Source organism: Mesoplodon densirostris, chromosome 4 (genome assembly GCF_025265405.1).
Source record: "Mesoplodon densirostris isolate mMesDen1 chromosome 4, mMesDen1 primary haplotype, whole genome shotgun sequence".
Taxonomy (NCBI): domain Eukaryota; kingdom Metazoa; phylum Chordata; class Mammalia; order Artiodactyla; family Ziphiidae; genus Mesoplodon; species Mesoplodon densirostris.
This window is the reverse complement of record NC_082664.1, coordinates 171,467,518-171,493,953: the sequence shown is the minus strand read 5'-3', so window position 1 is coordinate 171,493,953 and position 26,436 is coordinate 171,467,518. Positions and strand designations below refer to the sequence as shown.

The following is a 26,436-nucleotide window of genomic DNA, read 5'->3' as shown; positions in this document are numbered from 1 at the left end:
TTTAGTGGGAACAACTTATTTATTCAGAATATACTGTCTGCTTCCTTTTGGAAGACTTGGAAAAGATCAAATATGATCAGTGTACGGATAATACTAAAGATGATTCAAATACTTAGGCAAACTTTCCCTCTTAACCCTTTCACAAGTGTAAAAAAAAAAAGTGTCAAAATTGATGAGTGACAGAAATCCAAAAGAAAAAATTTGTTATCCTGAAAAGGAAGACATCCAGCTCCCAGAAACGATGGTTCGGCGGACGGCAAGGCGTTCCTGGTCTTCCTCTAGACCGGGGCAGATCGTTAACTTTCCCAAGTTACAACTGAGTTGCTCTTTCCAGGCTTTTCGAAGCATCTTTAAGTTTCCCTACTAAGTCCTGAAAGATGTATATGATGGATCGTTTTTAGGATAAAAACACAAGAAAGCAGTATCCAACTTTCAGAAAGATGCAAGAAAAGAGTCGGGGACACTTTCTAAACAAGTTTAAAATTCACAAAGATTTTAAACTTTTGACAAACCACTATCAAAAGAAGGTTTCCTCTAAAATATAAAAGATATAAAAAATTAAAAGAAGGTTTTTCTCTAAAATATCTCATCTTCAAATGGGCTGCTTGCCCTCAGATGTGAGATATAGTTTCTAACTGAATCCTCTGAACAGGCAAAGTATATCAAAATTAAATTTCTCAAGTTATCTAACAAAGATTATGCTGTATTCACATCTTCTGAAAGTTTAAAGTTTGATTAATGGTTACATTAAAACGACTCTGCAGGAGATCCCTTTTGAAAAATTCAATCTCATCAAAATTTCAAGCAATGATCTTCTTTTTTTTTAAGTGGTAAGAAATAAATTCGTTGTCATGTCCATTAATCAATGTAATTTTTGATTTCCCCAGTCTTACACTGGCAATATAAACAGTTTTAGAATTTTTGTATACTTGCTCCTTTATAAAAAGTCATTTACAACTACTGTTTAAAAATCATGTTTTGAGAGTTTAATTCAATTTCTGAAAGCAAAGAAGACATTTTCAAAGCCAAGCTCTTCCTTTTGCTTTGTCCTACTGGCTCACACTTATCACAGATAGAAGGAATTTACACTCAACACTACAAAAGTTTATTTTAATTGGCGGGAACAGCAAATGCAGACCAATTCTGTTAGTAACATCATAATCTCAAAAGCGAAGCCTACGTTAAAATATTGCTTTTGAAGCCCCCTCACCATTAAATCCTTAACCAACCTTTATTATCTACTGACAGATGGTTAATTTTCTTTTGAACTTTACATAGGCATAATTCTCAATTGAAAATCTGTAAAAAGATAGGCATATTCACAGATCCTAATACTGTACCTGTAATTGTTCCATGTTGCAACTAAAACTAATCTCTGGGTGGGATCGGGAATCAGTGTTCTAGGGAAGAAAAAAATGCTGTTTATTTAAATCAAGGCAATTTTAAATTTCATTACACATTTAATTTTTAGACAGGGCTTATGTATAAATACCTCTACACTTAAAGTCACCAAATATGCAGGTCTGTACATCTTATCAAGTTGATTTGTCTAAAACAACACAACACATTGATTTCAGTCTTTAACTCTTATTTTTTTAAAAAAGTTCCCTAAGTTCCCCTAGAGAACAGTTTGTTAAACTTTACCTTTATCTGGTATTCCAAATGCCAAGAAACATCAGTTATATGAGGGAAAGATCTGCCTATACTGAAAGATACAATGATAATTTTGTACATAATAGCTACAGGAGAACTTTTAGTATTTATCTTCACCAACAATGGTGTCTACCACCTCCCCACCACACACACACAATTTTAATCCATTCTGAATTTAAAACATTGTTAAACTTTATTTTCAAGTTCTGAAGAGTAAAAGAGCATTTAAAAAATTATCTCCATAAACTTTATCTTTAAAAACATTAGCTTAACTGCAATTGTTTCACTTGCCCTTTAGCCCCTTTTCTTTTGGTCTAGATCCCGTTTTTTTGTCCTGTTTTGTTTCACACCAACACTCCATTCATACCTGCAAGTAAAAAGTAGCTCAGCTTGACACCTTATACAGGACCTACCTTCCCAGTAGGATTTCTAGGGAATTCCTATTATTCTGGGAGGAAAAAAAAGAAAGAAAATACGTCTTTGCAAACAGAGTAGAAGAAAAATAGTAATTGTTAATTTTTAAAAATTTAAGTAAGTAACCTGATATTCCGTGCAAAACAATTCTATTCTCTCGCTATCAAATTTACAGTCTTCTAGGTAACTGCTAAAGAAAAAAAAAAGCGTAAGTTTAGTCTCCATTTTAAAAACTGAAATTGGAATCATAAAGGTACTATTTGAAAACAAATGGATATTTAAATAAATCCTGTACCTTAGAGTTGATTTGTCAGCTCTTTGCTTTCCAGCCTCCAGTATGTAAGTTGCAGCTGCTGCATGACAATGTTTTAAAACCACTGGATCGATATGTTTCAAGTCTGGGTGATCTAAAATAAATTAATTGCCAGTGATGCCTGTGACAATAAATTCTTTATAGTCCTGTTTCTAAAAAGGTATTTTAATTTGGGTAAAGAACCCTCTTTAACAAGATAACAAGAAGAATTCAACTATAAGGACTGGAAAATATAAGTAAATGAGATGTGCAACATGGTCAATGGCAAAACAATAAAGATCACACATCAATAATTATGCAATTACCTGGTCAAATTACCTTCTTTTACTTTACCTTAATACTTTTATTTATTTTTTAAAAAACATAGTCCTAGAGTAAAATATACAGTGGTCACTCTAAAGATGGATGGAGTAAATTCCGAGGAAAATAAGGAGATAAATATTTTATATGGTGTAAACTTAATGAATAAACTTTCCTTCTAAAGATGGATTAATTTTATGCTAACTGGCCCCATGGACATTAACACATGTAGGTGGGGGAGAGGGAACGAGTTCAGAATATAAAATACAATTTTCAAAATATTTTCAGGTTTCCACAGCCATCCTTTTTTTTTTTTTTGAGATTAACCAGGTGGTGGTTACTATTTTCGTTTAAAGAACTTCCACTTTTATACTTTTTGTACACGTATTTAGCTCGTGAAACTACAGAAAAAAATTGAATTGTTGAGATATTTATATTTAAGAAAATCATGTAATAGCGATCTGTCTTAAAATATGCCTCCATCCATACTGACACCGCACTCCGCAATCACTGACCCGACCATTTATAAGACTCGCCTCCTGATAACTAGTGCAGAACAAAACATTATGCACCATATTTTAAGGGTCTAGGCGTGGAACCTGTGCAAAACATATTGAACTAGAGTGTTGGAATGATCAGAGGAACTTGAGGTATTCTCTAAGCTGAAAAATGTCAACACTATTGGACGTAGTAATTACTTTGGAAGCAGACCCTTTAAAACCTTCGTCAACCTAGCACTGAAAGCTTGAATTGCAGGGAGCTACCCTGATGAAGTCCAAGTGTCAAACAGCCTTTGCCCCAGACCAGGCTGAAAACCTTAGATGTTTAGGCCACAAACAAGACTTGAACACCGGCTTTACAAAGGAACAAAGAGCCTGGGAGAGGAAATCAGGCCAGGAACGTGTAGCTGGCTGTGTGCAGGTGCCAACTGGGGAGAGAACAATGCTCGGGGTCCGATGTGGGTTCTGGCAGAGCCACATCCCCACACTCCGTCCGGAGCGAAGGGCAAACCCCGGAGACTTCCTCTTCCCGGGGCTTTCCCCTTCTCGCTCCATCTCGCTCCTCTTCTCCGAGCGCCCCTCCACCCAGGCCGATCCAGCTTAGAGCCCAGCGGCTTACCTAACACGGCCTCGTCCGCCTGGGCGTCCAGCAGGCTCTGGAAAGCCGCCCGGAGGAGAAGCGTGAAGGCGTTGGAGTCGAAGGAGCCGGGATCGGCCAGCATCTGGAAGCCTTTCTGCACATACTCCGAGAGCTCCATTGTGAGCGCGCCGTGACCTTCGACACGCGCACCACGTGACACGCGCCGCGCGCTCAGCTGATGCGGCCGCGCGCGCACGCGGCTGGGGCGGCGGAGGCGGCAGCGGCGGCGGCGCGGGCTGCGGGCCTCCCAACCCGTGGGCTCCTCGCCGGCCTCCCGGGCCGCGCCCCGGCCCGCGACCCCCGCCGCCCGCCAGCCGCCGCCGCCGCTTCCGTCCAATCCTTCCTTCTGCGCCCGCTGCTAGGGCCGCCGCGCCTTAGCACGAGGGGCGGCCCGGGCGCTTTGTGGACGCGCTCGGCGCTTTCTCTGCTCTCGGCGCTCACCTAGGACTGTCACCGGCTCCTGCGGGGCCCGCGGGAGCGCTCCCGAAAGACCCCTCGGGAGGTGGTGACGGTGACGGGATCCCGGCCCCCAGCGCCCCCGAGAACTACGCCTTCCCCGCTCCTCGCTCAGCGCGAAAGCCTGCGGGAAGCTCCAATCGGAGGCAACTGGTTGGTTTTTGGTTGGGGGATTTTTTTTTTTTAACTCAACAGCTTAACCCCCAAGCGCTGCCCTTCTGTGAATGAGACTGTAGACGTCTAATTATAATTCTTGCTTATTTTTCCTCTTTCATTGTCATTTCTGGAATACAGCAATTGATTCCTTCCTGCGTGTGGGGTGTGTGTGTGTGTGTATACACATGTATACATATAGTGCGCGCGTGTAGCGTGCTGTACTTCGACAGTTAAGGGATTAATATCTTATTCATGAACATATTGGACAGAATTATTAAAAATTTTAGATGCAGCTGCAAATAAACACCTTTCAAAAGCAAAGTGATAGAAATTTTGTGCTACTGTGCTCACAGCATCTATGGGTCCTGTTTTAGTCAAGCTATCCTCATATTTTTATCAAATAGTTATCTTAGTAAAATATAGTTAAGAATGGCAAAATCTTTATCAGAAGTGAATACCCATAATTTTAAAGGTTCAAATATTGTACATTTAACTTCCCCTTTATAGTTATACGAATTTGGAGAACAAGAGTGATTCTTAAAACAAAAAACTGCATCAAAGTAGATTATGCATTTTTTGATCAAAAGAATTTAAAAAGGAAACTCAAAGTGCAGTTCTTTCCGGGTGGAGGGGAGGAATAAAGAACGAGAAAGATGTTTTAGTCTTTAATGCCTCTTAGGAGGCATTATTTGAAACAGACTTACCATGAAACACTTTTTGAGGCATAATTTAGGTGTTTATTTGAAAAAAAAAGTTTCTAATGAATACAGTCAACATTTAACCTTGCACCAGTGCATAAAGATCACCTGATTTCACAACAACAGGACGCAAATGGAATAATTTAGCATCAGTAAAGATTGAGTAACTACTCAGTTCTCCTTTGAAGGCTTTGAAAGGCATGTGAACTAGCTCTCCACTTCGGTGAGCATATAGGAGCAGTGAAGGATTTAAAAGTCTCCCTAGAGTCTTTATGAAACAAACACCTATTAATCATGTTCATCTTTTCTTCCCATCTCTCATTTTCTTTCTAAACTCCTTGTTTCTCAGTAGTAAAATGTCAGTTGAAAAATGTCCAGATATCTGATTTGCATAAGGGATATTTTAGAGGGCAGAGTTGTGTAAAAGTTAAACAATATTAACAACACCCAAGCTCATTACATTTGTTACATACTTTATAACCTTGCATAACATTGATTGTTAATACTCTAATAGAATTTGAGTTGATAACTGTAATCATGCTCAATTTAGTGTCAAGAAAGCAATAATGCTTGAGCATAGATTTTTAAATGCTGTTTTAAAAGAGGAAAGTAATTACAATTAAATGTGAGTTCGTGGGCATAAAAGTTAGGAAATTCACAAGAATTGTTTCTGTAATAGCTGTCATGTTACTCTCCTGTACATATGTAAGTCCTTTCTCTTACAAGGCATTTGTCGTCTTCTACCTAAATGTATTTATGTGTTAGGCCCAAGTGATGGGTATATTTCCAGTTCACACAAAAATTTTCACCATAATGTTTTCTGATACTAGAAAAACTGAATTTTTCTCCTGTAGCTACATTTATTTCAACTCCCTTTGAAGGAGGCACAGGATTAGGTATTTGTTTAAATGTAGATAATACATGTGTTTCTTTGACAAGTAAGCCATTGAAATACATTGAAGTATAATTATTAAAAGGCATGATTACACAGATGTAGACTCTTTGTTGCAGCAATAAAATCAATATATTCTATATTATTAGAAAAACTATGTATGAAAACATTCTGAAACTATGGGGGAAAAACTATTTAAAATTTTTGCTTTGATCACTGAAAACAGCATTGGAACTTTTACTAGACTTAAAACAATTCTGCAGCCTTAAAGCCAATGGACTAAATTTGCCCTGAAAGAGCCTTTTAAAATAACAATTATGTGCAGCTGAAAACAGCAAAATAGATGTTCAAAGATCTTCGTGTTAATGTATTTTTCCTTTTAAACTGCAAATTTAAGACAGATAATGCTGCTAAATTTGTTTTTCTTTTTGAGAATGTACAAATTATTCGAAGAATGAGAAAGTATTTTTAAATGTTTTAAAATACATTGTATCCTTTGAGCTGGTTAGTTAATTTTTTTTTTTTTTTTTAGAAAACAATTTAATATTGGCCTCTGCACCATGAGTACAATTTAAATGTGCTGAGGCATTTACAGGATCTATGTGGTCAGCTTTTCCCAAAGGCCTCACTGGTACATTTGTTGGTTGCAAAAAACAATTTCTAGTATTTATTTTTTAGACTGTATAAGTACTTTTGCTTTTGTGCGGAGGAAGCTGAGGGAAAGTATTCCTTTAGATTGAAGAGTTCCTTGAATATCCATGGGGAGGGAAAAAAAAGCCAATATGCTTAAATGCCCATGCATCCAAAAGTTTTTACTGACATACATACTATGTTCTAGCGGGGTTCTATTCTATGCCTGCACATGAAATACCCGCTCATTTTCCAGAAAGAAGAAAGTTTAAAATGCTTAAATATTATATAAACACAAGAAACATCTTCTCTCTGCCCCCTCATAGGGATTCTTTGGTGGTTAGTGATCTTAAAGCCTCGAGATAAATATTAATAAAAATAGAATTTATTATTTTAAAGCTACTTTAACCACAAATGGACAGTTGGGAGGAATGCTTAACTGAGTTACCTATGGTATTTGAAAGTATAGGTCAAAACTATTTCAGTGAAGTTTATAAAATCTATACACATTCTTTTATTAAATATCTTAACTTGGCAAGGCATAGATTGGGTCTTGGAATTTGAATGGTCAAGTTTTTGCACATTTATGACTACAGAGTTCAGTGGTTTCAAATTGAGTCTTGTATCACATGTTTTCAAAAGACCACATCAAGCATTCAGAGGGAACAACAAAGGTTTAATTTTCAAATTAAGCATTTAGTCCAATCTCTAATAATTTATAAATGGTCATTGCTACAGTAATTAATATAGGCAAATACAACCTTTTCCCTCCCTTATTCATATAGCCTATCTTGTAATATGAGGATTTTTAGATAAAACTCAAATTTATTTCAATGGAGCTAGTGCCTTAATATGTGAAAGTGAAATGCTAGTCACATTAAAGAAATTGGAACCGTAGGAATGAAAATCAGTGATACAATGTTCTCTAAAATACTACAAAATTCATGCTTATGGTTTTGCACAAGCGTTTTGAATTTTCCCCCCAAAACTTTTATTCAAAACATTTAGACTAATTAGCACAACTTCTATTTAAGTAATAGTTTCATCATTTAGTACTATTTTTTAAATTTCATTTTCAGATAGTTGCATCAGGAAAATATCATGTAAAACTTCAAAATGTGGTATAATGATAAATATTTCAAATCTAAGTTGTAACAGGTTAAATTATCACGCTACTAAGAAACTGAGTTTCTTAAAAAGATAAATATCAAAGCATTTCCTTTGAAATTAAGAAACTATAATTTTGTCAAACTTTGCAAACAGGAAATTCTATAGTCAAGATGCTTAAAAAGGAGAATACTCTTGAATTTTTAAAGTGAGATTTGGGAGCTATCATCAAGAGTGTCCTGCCTTGATTTTGTCAGCTACTTGAGTCAGAATGAGATAATTCTGTAATATTAAAAGAATGTACATAAGTATCAAATGATAATTTTTAATATTAAATCTTTGTATCTAACCAGTCTATGGGTTTGAAAGGATTTTCTGCATATTGGAAAAGTCATGTCTGCTCTTCAGGGCTTCCTTTAGGAAGTTTGATCCCTTATTTTGAAGCCAAGCAACTAATGTCACATGGGAGTATCTGAGTAGTACTGACTAAAATTGTGAAGTCTTCAGCTAGGAAGAAATGAGGAATTGGTTTCTTAATAGGAAATGAAATTTTTAAAATGCAGTTTGGCAAGAGATGAAGACAAATTTTAATTTAAAGGTAAAGAAATTAGAAACAAGGAAGGCAATCATACTCCACAGTATATTTAATAAGAGAAGAACAGGTTGAATTGTGTCTTAGAATTTCTCTACATAGACAAATAAAAACTAATTATTTACTTTTAAATTCTTAAAATGTACTTTTGTATGGATTATAAAAAGTAAGTTTACTCCTTAAGTCACCAGTGAAGTGATATGAAAATTAGGAGCTGGCCAACCATCCAATAAAGTCTGTCAAATAGATAATTTAGATAATAAACAGTTTCCCCCTCAACAACAGGTTGGTTTTATTCTCTACTTCACTTATAAAGATCACCGCTTCGATTTCCTACTTCATTGATCTGGGATCAGCCAGAATGACCCATGGGTTAGCTAGAAGAGAATGAAAGTGAAGCATGGATGTGTTGAAACAAGTTTACTTTGATGAATATATGTGATTAATTCTTCCATATGCATGCAGACTGTCCTTTAAATTGTTATTTTACATTTTCAGAGGGAGAGGGAGAGAGAGAGATTGAATATTTTTTGAAGGAAGGAAGGAAAGGAGGGAGGGAGGGAGGAAAATTTTTCCCTTCCGGAGAAGAAATGTTACAGAAAACATTTACTGTTTATTTTCTCTGACACAGTCCATTACACCAAGATTCTCTTAGCTCCACTGAATTTAACTAAGCCTCACAGTCATGCTCAAAATGGACTAGAAAATCATCTGTCATGTCCAGAACCTAACCAGTTTTAAGATGGCTTACATTTAGACTATAACAACAGAAAATATCTAAGAAATTCCCTTCCTTTTTGGTCCTGGTTTTGGAATCTCTATTCTAACACTGTATTTTCTCATACCTTAGAAACTGAAGTTTTGACCAGATCCATGAATTCCAACAACAACAAAAAGGAACAAATGGGCCTAGTCAATGGAATATTATTGTCTAAAGCCAACATTTTTTAGAAGTTTGTACTTTAAGAGCATGCTTTTTATATATTAAAATTTGAAATTTAAGTAATGTATAAGTATTCATATTTATTTTGTTTAAAGGAGTATAATTTAAAAAAAAGAGGAAACAAAAAATAAAAGGAGTATTTTATAGACTAAACTCAGGTAACAATAATCTATACTTATAAAATGAAAGATTTGACCATGATTTATCAAATGAATTATTTCAGAAGAGAAGTTATATATATAAGAATGCATGATCTGAACTAAATACATTGCCAACACTAAAGAAACTATACAAACTGTGCTTTTAACTCATTTAAAGTAAACATTTAAACCAAAAGTAATATATTAAGAGAGATTACTTTGTAAAGAAAGGCTTAGGTGAAAGTTTTAATATTTTGAAACATATTTTAAATAATACTGGTTAAGAATTTAACATTTTAATTATGGTTGTTTTGAATGGTATTTTCAAGAGAATACATATTTTTATGTCCCTTGTCAAAATAAAACATAGACTTGAAACAATTTTATGCAAAGTTCAGTTTAACAATACTTTAAAAAAATCCTTAGAATAATTGTGTTCAATTCTCTCACATATTTTTTGCATATACAGAACTATTCAGAAAATACTTTATTAATTTATTTTTAATTAAAGTATAATTGACTTACAATATTATATTAGTTTCAGGTGTACAGCATAGTGATTTGATATTTTTATACATTATAAAATGATCACCATGATAACTCTTGTTACCATCTGTCCCCATACAAAGTTATTACAATATTATTGACTATATTTCCTATGCTATACCTTACATCCTGGTGATTCGTTTATTTTATAACAGGCAGTTTGTATCTCTTAATCTCCCTCACCTGTTTGATTCATCCCCCTACAACCCCCTCGCCTATGGTAAGAAAATGAATGGTTTATACATAAGTGATTTTTACACCATAGTAAATGCTCAGAAAGTAATTTTATAGACTGTTGTGAAAACAAGTGCCTATGAAATAGCTGAAAATTTCCATTTTTTTCTCCCTAAGTGTTTATTTTCATTAAGGTTAAAACATAAATAACCACAGTTGTTCTAACTCTTTCAAGTGTAATTTTCAAAATTACATTCCTTTTTGTAAGCATTCTAATCTGTATTTTATGGAAAGGAATGGGGAGCAAGATTTATAAAATCATTTTAATGTCATAAAATACCAAGAAAATAATGACTGGCAACAGGGTGAAAGGGAGAGTTGTATTAATATGGACAATTTAGTCCATGTTATTAGAAACTTGGACTTGAATTACTAGTATCTGGGTAATTACTCAACTTTTTATTTTGTACTAAAGTAAATAGTCCTGGATCATTTGGAGCAACAGTATTCTAAATCAAAATTAATCAGATAATTGGCAACTTTTATTTGACTTGCAGTGCTCTATAAATTATAGACCAAGAAATGAGGAGAAATTTGGTAAAGAATAATAATGTAGATGGTGATACATGGGCAAATGAGGCCTAAGGAAACTCTGAATTTTCATATGCTTTTCTTAAAATCTGAAGGTGACAGAAGATTTTTAATGAGGCCCAACTACAATATATAGGTGAATAGTAGAGAGTTAAAAAAAACTTGTTTTTGTTAAAAATAGTAATTGAATTAAAATATTTATGAATTGAAAGGAAGAATTGTTTTATAAGACTAGTGGTATCAATAAAGAGATACATATTTTGTTTTATAAATTTCTATAGAGAATATTCACTCTACAAAGGACTCTTTCTTTCAACAGTGTAAAATGAAAATATTGATTTTACATTTGCCAATTCTAATAGAGGGAAAATAATATTCTACTATGTATGTTGTGGTTTTGAAGGTTGCCTTAAATTAATTTTGTAACAAGGTGGACATTAATAAAAATCTAAAGTACAGAGGCTTGTGAGATATTTTAACCAATGATTAATGTGTTTTTAGAAACCTAAAAGCATTTTCTAACTAATACTTTTTAATTCATTTAAATTTCATTTTGCTTTTATTCTGTTTCTAAAAGTTGCTATGATCAATATTTGTCTGTTTGTAGAGACTATGACATTCTATGATGACTAATTTTCAAGTTGAGTCATAATGATAGTCTGTTATATTAAAATCAAGAGTGACTATAGGAAAATAGTCATTTTGCAAGCAAACATCCTGTCAAGTAATGGCCAGGGTAGCAGGGAGCATATGTCATAAAGTAACAGACTTAAACCTTTAGCTATGCCTTAAGTATCTGTCCATTGACATAAATGGCATAAAGACAATCTAATTGTGTTTGTCTTAAGCTTTTTCTCTTAGCTGCCCTTTATTTTATTAAAGTTTTAGAAAATAGTGTAAAGAGAAAGACTTGGTTAGATTTGAACACACTTGACATAATTCCTAAGATGATAGAGAAAAAAAAAACTTTCACTGAGATGTTATCAGAATCTCAGACATAGTTTTACATTACACAAAAAGTTTAAATAATCATTTGATCATTCCAGCTAAATACAATAATTGAAGAGTAGATAATGCTACTTTGTGTATTAGAATAATATTGTGCCATTCTTTGAATGAAAATAGTTGTTACTCTTTTTTTTCCTTTAGGATATCTGAATAATTATATGAATAATATTTTGGAAATGTAAGAGTTTAAATGGAAAATTTAAGATTAGAATTTATCTCCAGTTTCAAGTGGAATGTCAATTTTTCAAATAATATACTTGATTAGGATAACAAGATTTATTGAAAAGGAATAAAAAAAATCTTTTGAGGAGTACTTATCCAGAGATATATTCTGGATAAATAGGGAGATTTTCGTAACTCTGCTTTAAAAGTTTATTTTTATCTTAATTGTAAAGATCACTATAAAATTATATAAATAAGTTACAATGCCTTCTTAAAGTATACTGAAGCTCATGGAATTTAAACCTTTATGGTTGTTACTTCTTTACCATTTTACTTTGCTGTCCTTAAAAAGAGTCCTTTTATTAGACGAGTACCAGGTACATGACAGACAGTCAAGAATATTTATTGAATGAATGAAGGCAGTACAGAACATGGAGTCAGAGAAAATTGGGTTCAAATTCCTTTCCTACCTGCTTCTAGTTCTTGACCTTATTTTCTCTTCTCATTTTTCTCAAATGTATGATGGAAGTAATAATGGCATCTCTTTCATATGGCTCTTGAAAAGCGTTCAGAGCCTAAGTATGTGCAAAGCATTTAGAGCCCAGCCTTAACATGTGCTCCATGCATGCAATTATAACCAAATAATGTGATTATGTAATTTTGAATTTGGTTTTCACTGGCCTAGATTTTTTCCATTCAGATTTACAGCTGTTGTGCACATGATACAACCATCTGAGGACCCCAAGCACATAAGCCCCTACTTAGAAAATTAAATAAAAACCTTCTGGGCTGCCTAGCACGTCTTTACAGTGAGTCTGACAGAGCTCTCTTTTAATAGCAGCCGTCATAAGATACCCTCAAAGACCTTGATGACAATAATTATCTTACCCTTCATCTCTTGGTCCCCCAGGAATCTCAGAATCCAGGCCAGTGTCCGTTATGGTCAGCCATCCTGTAAACACCTCCCTCTTATGAAGGCCTAGTGGGCCATTCCTTCTCTTCCCACTGGTTCTTACCCTAGTTTTTCTTAAACCATTCCCTTTGGTTAGCAACTCATTAGAAAGTATCCAGGAGCAAAATCAAGACATCTTCACATTTTCCTCTGGAACATCTTTTATTTATTTTTATCTTAACTGTAAGGATCATTATAAAGTTATATAAGTTACAATGCCTTCATAAAGTATATCAAAGCTCATGGGATCTAAACCTTTCTGGTTGTTACAGCAACTGTCAGTGAGTTGCTGTCTCATCCTCTAGTTAGAGTAACGTATAACTTGTGGTCCTTTGGGCTCTGCTTGGAACATCTTTGCAACGCCACATGCTTCATAAGGCATTGAGAAGATAAAGTAAACTTAAAACAATAAGGAATGACTTCCCTGGTGGCACAGTGGTTAAGAATCCGCCTGCCAATGCAGGGGACACCAGTTCTATCCCTGGTCTGAGAAGATCCCACATGCCGCGGAGCAACTAAGCCCGTGAGCCACAACGACTGAGCCTGTGCTCTAGAGCCCGTGAGTCACAACTATTGAAGCCCGTGCACCTAGAGCCTGTGCTCTGCAACAAGAGAAGCCACTGCAATGAGAAGCCCGCACACCGCAACGAAGAGTAGGCCCTGCTCGCTGCAACTAGAGAAAGCCCATGAGCAGCAACGATAGACCCAATGCAGCCATAAGTAAATATATATATTAAAAAAGGAAAAAAAGAACCCTTACCTACCATGGAATGGAGGACACACGGTTTAGAATATGGAGGTTTAAACTCGACAATTCCGAAGTGTTGAACAATTCAATGGGTTTTGGCAAATGTATGCAGTCATGTAACCACACAACACTGAAGAAGCAGAGCATTGCCATGATCCCAAGTTTTCAGTCTTCCCCTTTGCAGTCATTATACTTGCCCCACCCCTGATCCCAGGCAACCATTGATTTACTGTCTCACTATAGTTTTGTCTTTTCTGGAATGTCTCACAAATAGGATCATTCAGTTTGCAGTTTTTGCATCTGTCTTCTCTTACCAAGTATAATATTTTTGGATTCATCTATGTTGATGCATGTATCAGTAGATCATTCCTTCTTATTGTTGAATAGTATTCCATTGTATGGATATACCAGAGTTTGTTTATTCATTCACCAGTTGGTGGACATTTAGATTGTTTCTAGTTTTTGGAGATTATGAATAAAGACATTTTAACAGGTGTGTAGTAGTATATCACTGTGGTTTTAATTTGCATTTCCCTAATGTCTAATGATATTAAGTGTCTTATCATGTGCTATCTGCGATCTGTAAACCTTTATTAGTGAAGTGTGAATTCAAATCTTTTGCCCATTTTTTATAGGGTTATTTTCTTATTGAGTTTTGAGAGTTCTTTATATATTCTGTATACATGTCCTTGATCAGATATGTTTTTGCAAATATTTCTGTGTATATTTTATGTATTGTCTTTTCATTTTCTTAAGAGTGTCTTTCAAAGAGCAGAAGATTTAATTTTTGATTAAGTCCCATTTTTTTCTTTTATGGATTGTACTTTTGGTGTTGTGGCTAAGAAACCTTTGCTTAACCAAGGTCACAAAGCTTTTTCACCTAGGTTTTCTTCTAGAAGTTTTACAGTTTTAGATGTCACATTTCGGAGTTTGTGATCCATTTTGAGTCAATTTTTTATATTGTGTGACATATGAATTAAGTTGGGGTTTTCTTGCATGTGGATATTCAATTATTTTGTCCTATTTGTTGAAAAACTATCCGGTCTTCATTGAATTGCCTTTCCACTCTTGTCAAAATTCAGTTGATTATATATATGTGGGTCTATTTCTGTATTTTCTGACACATTGATCTGTGTGTCTATCCTTTTGCCAATACTGACACAGTATTAATTACTGTAGCTTTATGTAAGTCTTAAAATCAGGTAGTGTGAGTCTTCCAACTTCTTTTTATTTTTTTCAAAATTGTTTTGGCAGTTCTATTTTGTTTGCTTTCTCCACATAAATTTTAGAATCTGCTTGTTGACTTCTACAGAAAGGACTGGGATTTTGGTTGGGATCACATCAAACGTGTAGATCAACTTAGAGAGGAAATGATAATATTGAGTTTTCCAATCCACGATAATGGTATGTCTCTACTTTTACATATATGTCTTTGATTTCTCTCATCAGTGCTTCATAGTTGAGCATGCAGATTTTGTACATATTTTGTTAGATTAATACCTAAATATTTTATGCTTTTGGTGCTATTTTAAATGAAACCTTTTAAATTTTCATTTTTCTAAGTATCCATTGCAAGTATATAAAAATACAGGGCTTCCCTGGTGGCGCAGTGTTTGAGAGTCCGCCTGCCAGTGCGGGGACACAGGTTCGTGCCCCGGTCTGGGAGGATCCCACATGCCGCGGAGCAGCTGGGCCCGTGAGCCATGGCCACTGAGCCTGCGCGTCTGGAGCCTGTGCTCTGCAACGGGAGAGGTCACGACAGTGAGAGGCCCGCGTACCGCAAAAACAAAACAAAACAAAACAAAAAACAATTGGTTATATATTGACGTTATAGCCTATGACCTTCCTAAACTCACTTATTAGTACTAGTAGCTTTTTATAGATTCCATTTGGGATTTTTTTCTGTGTAGACAAGCCTGTCTTCTGTTAATAGAGAGAATTTTATTTCTTCCTTCCCAATCTGTATGTCTTTAATTTATTTTCATGCCTTATGCACTGACTAGGACCTCCATTATGATGTTGAATAGGAGTGGTGAAAGTGGCCATCCTTCCCTTGCTCTTCATCTTTAGGGAAAGCCTTTGGTCTTTCATCATTAACTATGATGTTAGTTGTAAGTTTTTTATAGATATATTTTCTTAGACTGAGGAACATAAGAACATCCCTTATAAACCAAGTTTGCTGAGAGTTTTTTTTTTAATCATGAATAGATGCTGAATTTTTTCAAAGCCTTTTTCTGTATCTGTTGAGATAACCATACAGTCTTTCTTCTCTAGTCTTAATATGGTAAATTACATTGATTGATTTTTAAAATTTGAAACTAACTTTCATTTGTGGCGTAAAGCCTACTTGGTCTTGTTGTATTATCCCTTTTATATATTGCTGGGTATGATTTGCTAATATTTTGTTGAGGATTTTGTGTGTATGTTCATGAGACATATTGGTCTTTAGTTTTCCTTTTATCTAATATCTTAGTCTCCTTTTGGTATCAGGGTAATACTGACTTCCATCCTCTTTTATTTCCTGGAAAAGTTTGTGTAGAATTAGTATTAGTTTTTCCATAAATATGTAGTAGAATTCACCAGGGAAGCCATCTGGGCCTGCAGTTTTCTTTGTTTTAAGGTCTTCAGCTATACATTTATTTTTTAAGGTGATGTAATACTATTTAGTTTACCTATTTTTTTCTTGAGAGAATTGCCACTTGTCTTTTTATTTTCTTAACATTGTTCTTCAAAGAGCAAAACATTTTACATTAGTTACAGTACTTAATACAATAGACAAGAGCAAGCAGCTGTAGTTCTTGAGCAGCAGAGAACAGTAAGGCAGCAGTGTTTTAGGAAGATGAGTAGGATTCAGACAGGATCAAAAAAGGAGACTGGGCTTAAAGGGACTATCTAGCAGATGACAGTCAGGGGAGGGGTGGTGGCAGTAAAAAGGAGGAGGAAAGGAGCACTTGGAAGTCACTTTAAAGAAGGAATTGACAGAACTTAGTCGTGTCTGGAAGTAGGTAAAGATGGAGAGGGGCACTCAAAAATGAACCCAAGATTCTATCTGAAGAGATGAGAAGAATGTCAAGAGTGCAGACAGACGTGACATGATGGAAAAGGTAGCCCTTTTAGAGGTTAAGGTCATGCTTCATCTTGGGATATATTGAGTGTGAAGTGAGTTGCTATGGGAATTGACAGCAAAAATAGTATGAGAAGGTAGGACAGTAGAAGAGATTTTTGGATTAGTGAGATCAGGGTTCCTTAGAAGAATGGAGAATCAGAGAGGGTTGCCATATAAAGTATAGGATGCTCAGTTAAATGAGAATTTCTGATGAATAAGGAATATTTTTGTTGTTGTTGTTGTTGTTGTTGTTTGGCATAAGTTTGTCCCAACAGCCTGGTCTTCAACCTATACTAATTGGAATTTATAGGTCAGAGAGGATCACAATTATTTTGGAGAGATCTAAAAATTCTTACCAGTATAGGTTGAAGACCAGGCTGTTGGTGGCTAAATCATATACGTATTTTCAAGTTGGGGGCCATAAATATAAATGTTAACTGTATATGAGTTTTACTCTCAATAAAATTAAAAATCATTTCTATCCAAAGGAAAATGACATACAATATTGAAATATATTTCAAGAAAATTAAATGTAATTTCTTTAAAAAAAAGCAAATCATCATGGTAATTTCATCAAAAGAAGGTAATTTGAAATATAGAGGGAAATACTATAAAACTGGCATTAAAGGCCTTAAAATGATCTGTTCCATAAGATAAATCATTGACTACCTACTAGATACTATGAACTATGCCTTGAGATATGCAGCCTCACAACAACTCTCCCAGGTAAGTTGTTACACTATCCCCAATTATTTCCTTTTCCCAAATGAGGAAACCGATGCTAAGGTGGTTTTACTTGTGGTAACATAGAATGGTGGCTTGATACTGTGTCAGTTTAGCTAAACTGCAATTAGGTTTCTCCAAATTCCTTGACTTGTATGGTTGCTGTGTAAAGTCGGCCCCAGGAGAAATCTGTGCAACATTTGAAATGTAGGATGAAGCGGCAGCATTACCCTCAAAGCAGGCTGCCGCCGACGTCCTTGTTGGCTCACCTTGTTGGCTCAAGGCAGCAGCTCCCTCAGCATCGGCCAATCTCCTCCTGCAGGTGCTCTCAGTCCTGGGCCAGGTTAGATGCAGCGAGAGACATGCGTAAAGCCAACACACTGTGTTACTACAAGCAGGTGTGCTTGTCTCCCACCACTTTGCCTCCAGCTTTCCTTCCCCACAGCCTGCCTTGCCACTCTGCAGGCAGGTGACTTCGGGGCCAGCAGCAGAGGAGTTAGCCTTCCTGAGAGCCCTTGATGGGCTCCCATTCATGTTCACAGGTTAGTGACTTTATCTGATCCTCCACCTACCCCGTCCTTCACAGACCTCTGCTATCACATCTTCTCCCACAGTCGTGTAATGTCTAATCCCTGTAATGAACCCCTTAGTCCATATCACTCCTAGCGGTCCTGCTTCCCTGGTTGAACTAATAACTGGTACATAGAGCAAGCAAATTGCTGGGGAGCTTCTCAAGCCCAGGTCTGTCCGGCTCCTCCTTCTCACATTGAAGAAAACAATTAAGACTTTTATTTGGATGACACATTATCAGGCTTGGCTTATTGTTATAGATGGTACGATTGCTTAGTTGTTATCTTGCTGAAATGAGGTTTCACAGAAATCTGAACCCCTTTTATGTTTCCTAACATTTCATTTTGAATTACAGCCGTTGTGTATGTGTCATCTCTAGTACTGAATGATAAAGTTCTTCGAGGACCACACGAAACTTCTCTTTATTCTTCAACAGCTGCTGCCACAGTATTTTGTAAGTAGTAGGTACTCAATAAATGTTTGTGACTTTTAATAGAGTAGCTAAATTCCTCAAAAATATGTAAAATAGTCCTACATCAAAATGTAAACTTGCGTTTGGGGACACTAGGTGTATGTTATAAGATGCGGAAGAGATGTTGCTGCTAAATTGGGATGTATAGAAAGATGAACAGTTTTAAATAGGAATTGAACTACTGTTCAAAGGATTGGAATGTTCTTGTTACAAGCTGAGGCTCAGCGGCAGAGTCCTGCCTTCCCTTGAGCACTGTAGGCTCATGGTAGAGATTTTTGTTACATGCTACTGAAAAGATACTATCCTGTTACAGATAGTGTATTCATCAGTTTTCTTAATCTCTAGAAACATACTCTGATTTCTTCAGAAAAAGATTTTTTTTAAAGGATAGTAGATTGCTCTCAGAATCTCTGGCAAGATCAGAGAATGAGGCTTTTGGGGAGTGAAACCAGCTCTCTGGGAAAAAACATGTTTTCTTAATTTCTCTGTTATTTACAAGTAATGGTTATAAACATGACGCACTTTTGATTTGTATTAACATTTTTCCATCACTTAAATTCTAGACAATCAAATTCTAGACAACAAAGTAACAAATCAAGCCTTGATTTCTGGTGCTTGCCAGTTTCCATAGTGTAAATACTCCCAAGATGGCTGATGTCCAAGCTCCCAGTGTGATGTCAGTGAACATGGGATCAGGAAGAAATGTATGATACAGATGCAATAGATGTAAATAAGCTTAAAGTCCATAGATAACAGTAAAATATAGTAAAATAATTAGAAAAGGATGAGTTTTGAGTTTATCTTTTTATATATAATTTATTTAGTTGTAAGTTTATATAATTTAATATTTAATATTACATTTAATGACTGGCTCACGAAATTCCTGAAAATTTAGCAATCACCTTTTACAAGTGGGGAAAGCTGGCTCCAGCACACCACTGCTTGGTGGCCACCCAGCCAGGAAACACCACCCCAAGTCACCCACAGCACTGCTCCATGGAAGATAGCACTGCACACAGAATAGCTGATGGCACACAGGATGGCTGGGTGCAGATCCTGTCACTGACTGGGCACAGGAGGGTCCTGCTGGAACTAGTGCCCTTTGTTGATTCAGGAAACAGCCACAGCTGGCATCTGTCACCAGAGCACCACGACCCTTGTGTCTTTTGTGTTGCTGGTTCCCAAGACTTTGAACTGGTAGATGCATCTGACTGATAGCTCTCACTTAGGTGCACAGAATCTGAAAAAAAGTTTTTCACATTTTCAGCTTAAAAGGTGGTCATAAAGTGAAGGGTTCTACAAATACAGAGAAAGAGTTCAGATATTGAGTAGCAAAAAAGAGTAACAAGCATAGGCCCAGTTGTGTATTTCACCCCTTTGGTTGTGGGAGAATTGGTTGCTGGTTAAGAACATTTGCTGCATCCCGTAAGAGAGCACGCCAATCTATCAAGAACACGTATCATTATTCCACCATTCCATAAGGCCAGCTACTTCTGAGTGATGCATAAGTGAATCCCATGGATATCAGTTCACTGTCTACTTCTCCAAATTTTTGATTGAATTAAATTTTTGATAATATGCTGTCTTTTTAAAATGTCTATCAGCTTCACTGACTGTACAGGTGACTTAAATGGTGATGTGAAAAGAATCATATCCCTGCATCTGTTAGGTTTGTTATGACCACCTTTATCTCTGTGACCCCTCAGGTATGGGGAATTGCTCTTTGGTGTCTTGTTGGTGTAGAGGGACAAACAGGGAATACTCCAAGGGATCTGAATATGGCCTTTCCTGCTTTCTATGAAAAGGAGTCACTCTTTCAGTCTTTCAGTTCATCTATTCCTTTATGCACTTAGCAACAGAAGAATGAAATCAGGGTCCTACTGGCTTATGTGAGACAAACACAGATCAAAACTTTATTTCTCATTTTAATTTATTCAGTAACTGCATTGTAGGTGTTGATTCTATGCAAGGCATTGTTCTAGCTGCATGGGACACAGCAAGAAACAAAACAGACAAAAATCCTTGCCTTCATGGGGCTTATGTTCTAAAAGGAAGTAACAGACAATAAACTAACTAAATAATATAGTACCTTAGAAGGCAACAAATTCTATGGAGCAAAATATAAGTCAGGGAAGAGGGCTAGGGAGTTCTAGATGGGGAGGTGTTTACACTCTTAAATAGGGTGGTCAGGGAAGGCTGTATTCCAGCTAAGATTAAAGGAAGTAAGGGAACAATCTCTTTCTATCTTGTAAACCACAATTTCATTCAGGAATTAGAGTTAGTTCTGAGCCAGTTTCCAATAATCCCCCAAACATCTAGGTATTTGCCTTTACAGTGTACTCTTCCCCTGATCAATGACCTGCAGGTACTTTTGGGAAAGTCCAGGAGGAAGATTCACAGTACATATGTGTGTCGTTGTGGCAAGTTTTTCCTCCATGGGTCCTCACTCCCCTTCAGTGCAGACACTCTGGGTCACTGAACCAACTCATGTTCAGGAATCAGGTGAGTGGCTCTGAAATCCCACCGCCAAGGCTCAGAGCATGTCTCTTACACCAGACTCGGAAGATGTTTGTTATTTAGATCAAATAGGCCCTTCATGGGCTGACTACCTATTTTGGTTTTAGAGACTGTATACTGAAATAGCCACTAACAAAAATCCTTGTAGGGTTCACTCTATTTACCACTCCCATTCTGCTGCCACACACACCTTGCCCTGGTGATACTACCCTGGGACCTTGGGACTCCCATTGTGAGTTCATCGGGGAATGAAATCAGGAGCCCATTTCAACCAACACACGCCCAGGCTACATCAAACAGCCAGTACAATGTTCATTCACTTGTTCTTCGATGTTGGTACCCCCCTCACCAAGGTGTATCTCTGGACCCTCTAAGGGGACACAGTTAGGTGTTATGAGAGCAGCCTCTGCATGATTAATCCACTCCATTTTTATCTCTCTGCTATTCGTATTTTTCCTTGACATTATATAAAGGAATTTCTGGTATCTCAACTTTACTTAGCCAGGTTTTAGTCAACCAACTGGGCAAACCATTAGACCCATTCCCAGCTGCTGGTGTCAATACACCCAATAAATTCAGTCTGACCTAAAATTCTGTCCCTTAGTCTTAGCCTAACACCCTCAGAATCCATTTCCAAAGTTGACCAATATAAATTAGCATAATCCTACAATTCTTTTGATGTATAGTTGGTATTTCTTTTATTGGATTTTGTTATTATAGCCTATCTCCTCCAAGGCATGATAGGATGTATATAATACATGTTATTACATACTATATATATTCTATATACTAATACATGTATTTCATATATGACATATATAGTTACTTATGTATATATGTGTATATAATTATATATGTTTACATAACTACATATAGTTACATATGTATATATGTGTGTAGTTATATATGTATGTGTAACTATATATAGTTATATATACACACCCATAAGCACACATACATATATATGTAACCATATAGCTAGATAGACATAGAGACAGACACAATGATGGATGGAGGAGGTAAGGTATGAAGAAAATATTTCTCAAATCAGGTCTTTACAGAGTCTTCAAGCAAGGCAAGAAGAGTCATCCGCTTCGGTCGGCAAGGGAAGCTCCATGGGGTTGGAGTTTCAGTTTATTCTGAGTTTTTCTAATCCTCCCATGTATTCATACTTCAGTTCTCAAGTCCTACACTTTCTTACTCAGCATCTTAACTTGAACATGAGGGATCTGGTGAGGCCGGTACTTCAGCTGGTACTGAAATTAGACAACTCACAAGATCTAAGTGGATGTTCAATTTTCAGTAGTCTCAGCATTTGTTTCAAGGTCTATCGGCCCTGCTGCACAATAGATAAGAGATTCTTTAAGAAAAATCATAGAAAGTCCCTAGTTTGAGTCCTTGATAAAATCCATTTTCTTTCTTTAAGCTCTCCAATACCATTAGAAGCACCTATTCTGCCCTGCAGTCTTTGAATTCTTCACATCTTTTATGCTGTTTATTGCGAATAGGCCCTGGGTTTCTCAGTGCCTTGTATGAAAGAGCACTTTATGCCAGGTGACCATAGTAACCTGCACCATGTAATACCAATGTCCCATCCTTCAAAACTGCTTGGATTTTTACTCCATTCAGCCCCAACCTGGCCATAAAACTGATCCTAGTTTCCCTATCACTCTGGATACTTTGTCTCCTCCTACCCACTCCCCCACCCCCTCAAAGCACTGTAGAAACACCAACAAATTCATATATGTCTATCTTTGTTGAAGACTCCGTTCATATCATGGCTCTTCTGTTATAACATTGCACATGCAGATCTGCTGCAAGGAATTAAATCATAGGGATAAGTCATTTTATATCATTTCTATTTTTGTGTGTGTGTGTGTGTGGTACGTGGGCCTCTCCCTGTTGCAGCCTCTCCCGTCGCAGAGCACAGGCTCTGGACGCGCAGGCTGAGCGGCCATGGCTCACGGGCCCAGCTGCTCCGCAGCATGTGGGATCTTCCCGGGCGGGGGCACGAACCCGCGTCCCCTGCATCGGCAGGCGGACTCTCAACCACTGCGCCACTGGGGAAGCCCCATCATTTCTATTTTTGATTTATAGTGGTTAAGAGCACTGGCTTTGGAATCAGGAAGATCTGGGTTTCAACCCTAGATCTATAATATACTTATTGTATGATCTTGGGAAAAGTACTCAACCCCTTTAAGACTCAGTTTCTTCATCTGTAAAAATGGGGATAATAATATTTACCTCATTGTTGGGTGATGTTGTCATGAGAATTAAATAAAATCTGTAAGATACTCAGTGGCACATATTAAGAATTCAGTAAACTCTGAGCTTCTATTTCCTAAGTGAACCTCATGAGGACTTGAAGAGCACCCAGTTTCATCAGGAAGACATTTACAAATGATCATAAAATGCCTCAGCAGGTGTCTGGTTTCACCCATTATAAAACTGTCATGATTAAAAAGCAACACACAGACTTCATCCATTCTATGGAGAGCCTCAGTGAGGAATTCAGAGATCTGACTAGAATGCCCCTTAAGTGTAGGTAGTGTCTTGTTTATCAGTGTCTCTCCACACACTACCACACCTCACAGAGGGCATGGCCAAAATCAGGCACTGAACAAATATTAACTGAATACACAATGTTTCTTCTGATCTTCTTCCTAAATTCTAGATGTGTCCTTTCTTTTTCTTCAGCTTCCAAAGCCCTATGAACATCACACTCCCAATCAAAATCCCAGTTAGCTTTGACTTTTTGCTTTGTAGAAATTGAGAAGCTGATTCTAAAATTAATATGGAAATGCAAAGGGTGAGCAATACCCAAGGCAATCTTAAAGAACAAGGTTGGAGGAGGAAGAAGGTTTCACTTTCAAATACTAGGATTTATATTACAAAGCTATAGTGACTAGGACAATGTGGTATTCCTGCATAGATAGACAAACCACCACATAGAACAGAATGAGAAATCCAGAAAAAGACCTATACATGTAAAATTACCTAATTTCTGACCAAGGTGGACACTGTAGGCCAGTAGGAAAAGGATTGGTGCTGGGTCAATTGGACATCTAAATAGGAAAAAAATAGCTTAACCCTCGTCTCACACCTTACACAAAAACAAGGTACAGATAGATTGCATGTTAAAGGTAAAATTACAGAGCTTTCAGAAGAAAGCACAGGAGAAATATTCATGACATTGGAGTAGGCAAAGATGGCTTAACCACAACACAAATAGGGCTAACCACAAAAGAAAAAAATGACAAATAAGACTATATTAAATTAAGAATTTTGTTCACCAGAAGATACCCTGGGCTTCCCTGGTGGTGCAGTGGTTGAGAGTCTGCCTGCCGATGCAGGGGATGCGGGTTCATGCCCCGGTCCGGGAAGATCCCACATGCCGCGGAGCGGCTGGGCCCGTGAGCCATGGCCGCTGAGCCTGCACATCCGGAGCCTGTGCTCCGCAACGGGAGAAGCCACAACAGTGAGAGGCCCGCGTACCGCAAAAAAAAAAAAAAAAAAAAAAAGATACCCTTAAGAGAATGAGAAGGCAAACTATAGAGTGGGAGAAGATATAACAATACACATATTGACAAAGGACTCATCCAGGACATATAAAAACTACATATCAAGAAAAGGACAGGGACTTCCCTGGTGGCACAGTGGTTAAGAATCCGCCTGCCAATACAGGGGACACGGGTTCGATCCCTGGTCCAGGAAGATTCCCACATGCCGCCGAGCAACTAAGCCTGTGCACTACAACTACTGAGCCTGCACCCTGGAGCCCAGGAGCCACAACTACTGAAGCCTGCATGCCACAACTACTGAAGCGCATGTGTCTAGAGCCCATGCTCCGCAATGAGAAGCCTCGCACCACAACAAAGAGTAACCCCCCATTCGCCTCAACTAGAGAAAGCCCACGTGCAGCAACAAAGACCCAAAGCAGCCAAAAATTAATTAATTAATTAATTAAAAGGACAGAATACCAACAGGAAAATGGACAAAAACCTTGAACAGGCTTTCACAAAAGATGATGTAAAAATGGTCAATAAACCTATGAAAAGATGCTCAACATCTTTAAACAATAAGGAAATGCAATTAAAACCACATTGTTTCTACCACACATTTAAAGAAATAATACCAGTTGTTTTCAAACTCTTCTGAAAAATAGAAGAGGAAACATTTACTAACTCATACAATAAGCAAGTATTACACTGATACTAAAGCTGGACAAAGATACCACAAAGAAAACTACAGACAAATATTCCTTATAAATATAGATTCAAAAATCCTCAACAAAATACTAGCAAACCAAATCCAACAGCTTATTAAAAGGATTATACAGTATGACAATGTGGGAAGTATCCCAGGAATGCAAGGGTGGTTCAACATAAGAAAATGAATCAACAAAACATACCACATTAATAGGATGAAGGTGAAACTCTACATGATCATCTCAATTGATACAGAGAAGGCATTTGGCAAAATCTAAAACCCTTTCATGATAAAAATACTCAAAAAGCTAGGAACAGAAGGGAACTTTCTCAACATGATAAAGGGCACTTGTGAAGAACCCATTGCTAGCATCGTATTCAATGGTGAAAGACTGAAAACTTTCCCCAGAAGATCAGTAACAAAACGAGGATGACTTTTTTTTTCTTTTTTAACATCTTTATTGGAGTATAATTGCTTTACAATGGTGTGTTATTTTCTGCATTATCACAAAGTGAATCAGCTATACATATACATATGTCCCCATATCTCTTCCCTCTTGCATCTCCCTCCCACCCTCCCTTATCCCACCCCTCTAGGTGGTCACAAAGCACTGAGCTGATCTCCCTGTGCTATGCGGCTACTTCCCACTAGCTATCTATTTTACATTTGGTCGAATATATAAGTCCATGCCTCTCTCTCTTCATCCCAGCTTACCCTTCCCCCTCCCCATGTCCTCAAGTCCATTCTCTAGTAGGTCTGCATCTTTATTCCTGTCCTGCCCCTAGGTTCTTCATAACCTTTTTTTTTTTTTTAGATTCCATGTATACGTTAGCATACAGTGTTTATTTTTCTCTTTCTGACATACTTCACTCTGTATGACAGTCTCTAGGTCCATCCACCTCACTACAAATAACTCAGTTTCATTCCTTTTTATGGCTGAGTAATATTCCAATGTATATATGTGCCACATCTTCTATATCCATTCATCTGTTGCTGGACACTTAGGTTGCTTCCATGTCCTGGCTGTTGTAAATAGAGCTGCAGTGAACATTGTGGTACATGACTCTTTTTGAATTATGGTATTCTCAGGGTATATGCCCAGTAGTGGGATTGCTGGGTCATATGGTAGTTCTATTTGTAGTTTTTTAAGGAACCTCCATACTGTCCTCCATAGTGGCTGTATCAATTTACATTCCCACCAGCAGTGCAAGAGTGTTCCCTTTT

At 37.0% G+C, this 26,436-nt stretch overlaps 1 protein-coding gene across 2 annotated transcripts; it reads right to left on the bottom strand.

The window, feature by feature from the left end:
- On the bottom strand, positions 1-3,965 carry COMMD3 (COMM domain containing 3). 2 transcript variants are annotated; one of them, XM_060097706.1, is made up of 8 exons: positions 3,800-3,965; positions 2,363-2,474; positions 2,194-2,257; positions 2,067-2,101; positions 1,645-1,705; positions 1,493-1,549; positions 1,341-1,400; positions 1-370 (listed from the first exon to the last, which is right to left on the bottom strand). In XM_060097706.1, the coding sequence occupies exons 1-8, from the start codon at positions 3,936-3,938 to the stop codon at positions 311-313; spliced, it is 588 nt and encodes a 195-aa protein (XP_059953689.1). In that variant the 5' UTR covers positions 3,939-3,965; the 3' UTR covers positions 1-310. The 2 variants fall into 2 exon arrangements, with proteins under 2 accessions (XP_059953689.1, XP_059953690.1); XM_060097707.1 differs by having other exon boundaries at positions 2,194-2,254.
- Between the last annotated feature and the right edge of the window lie 22,471 nt (positions 3,966-26,436).

Bases quoted from the DNA above. Each gene is read 5' to 3' on its own strand.
- COMMD3 (XM_060097706.1), bottom strand. From the start codon at position 3,938: ATGGAGCTCTCGGAGTATGTGCAGAAAGGCTTCCAGATGCTGGCCGAT. The intron at 2,475-3,799 runs GTAAGCCGCTGG...AATTTATTTTAG, and splicing joins GGCGGACGAGGCCGTGTTAG to ATCACCCAGACTTGAAACAT. The intron at 1,706-2,066 runs GTAGGTCCTGTA...TGTATCTTTCAG, and splicing joins CTAGAAATCCTACTGGGAAG to TATAGGCAGATCTTTCCCTC.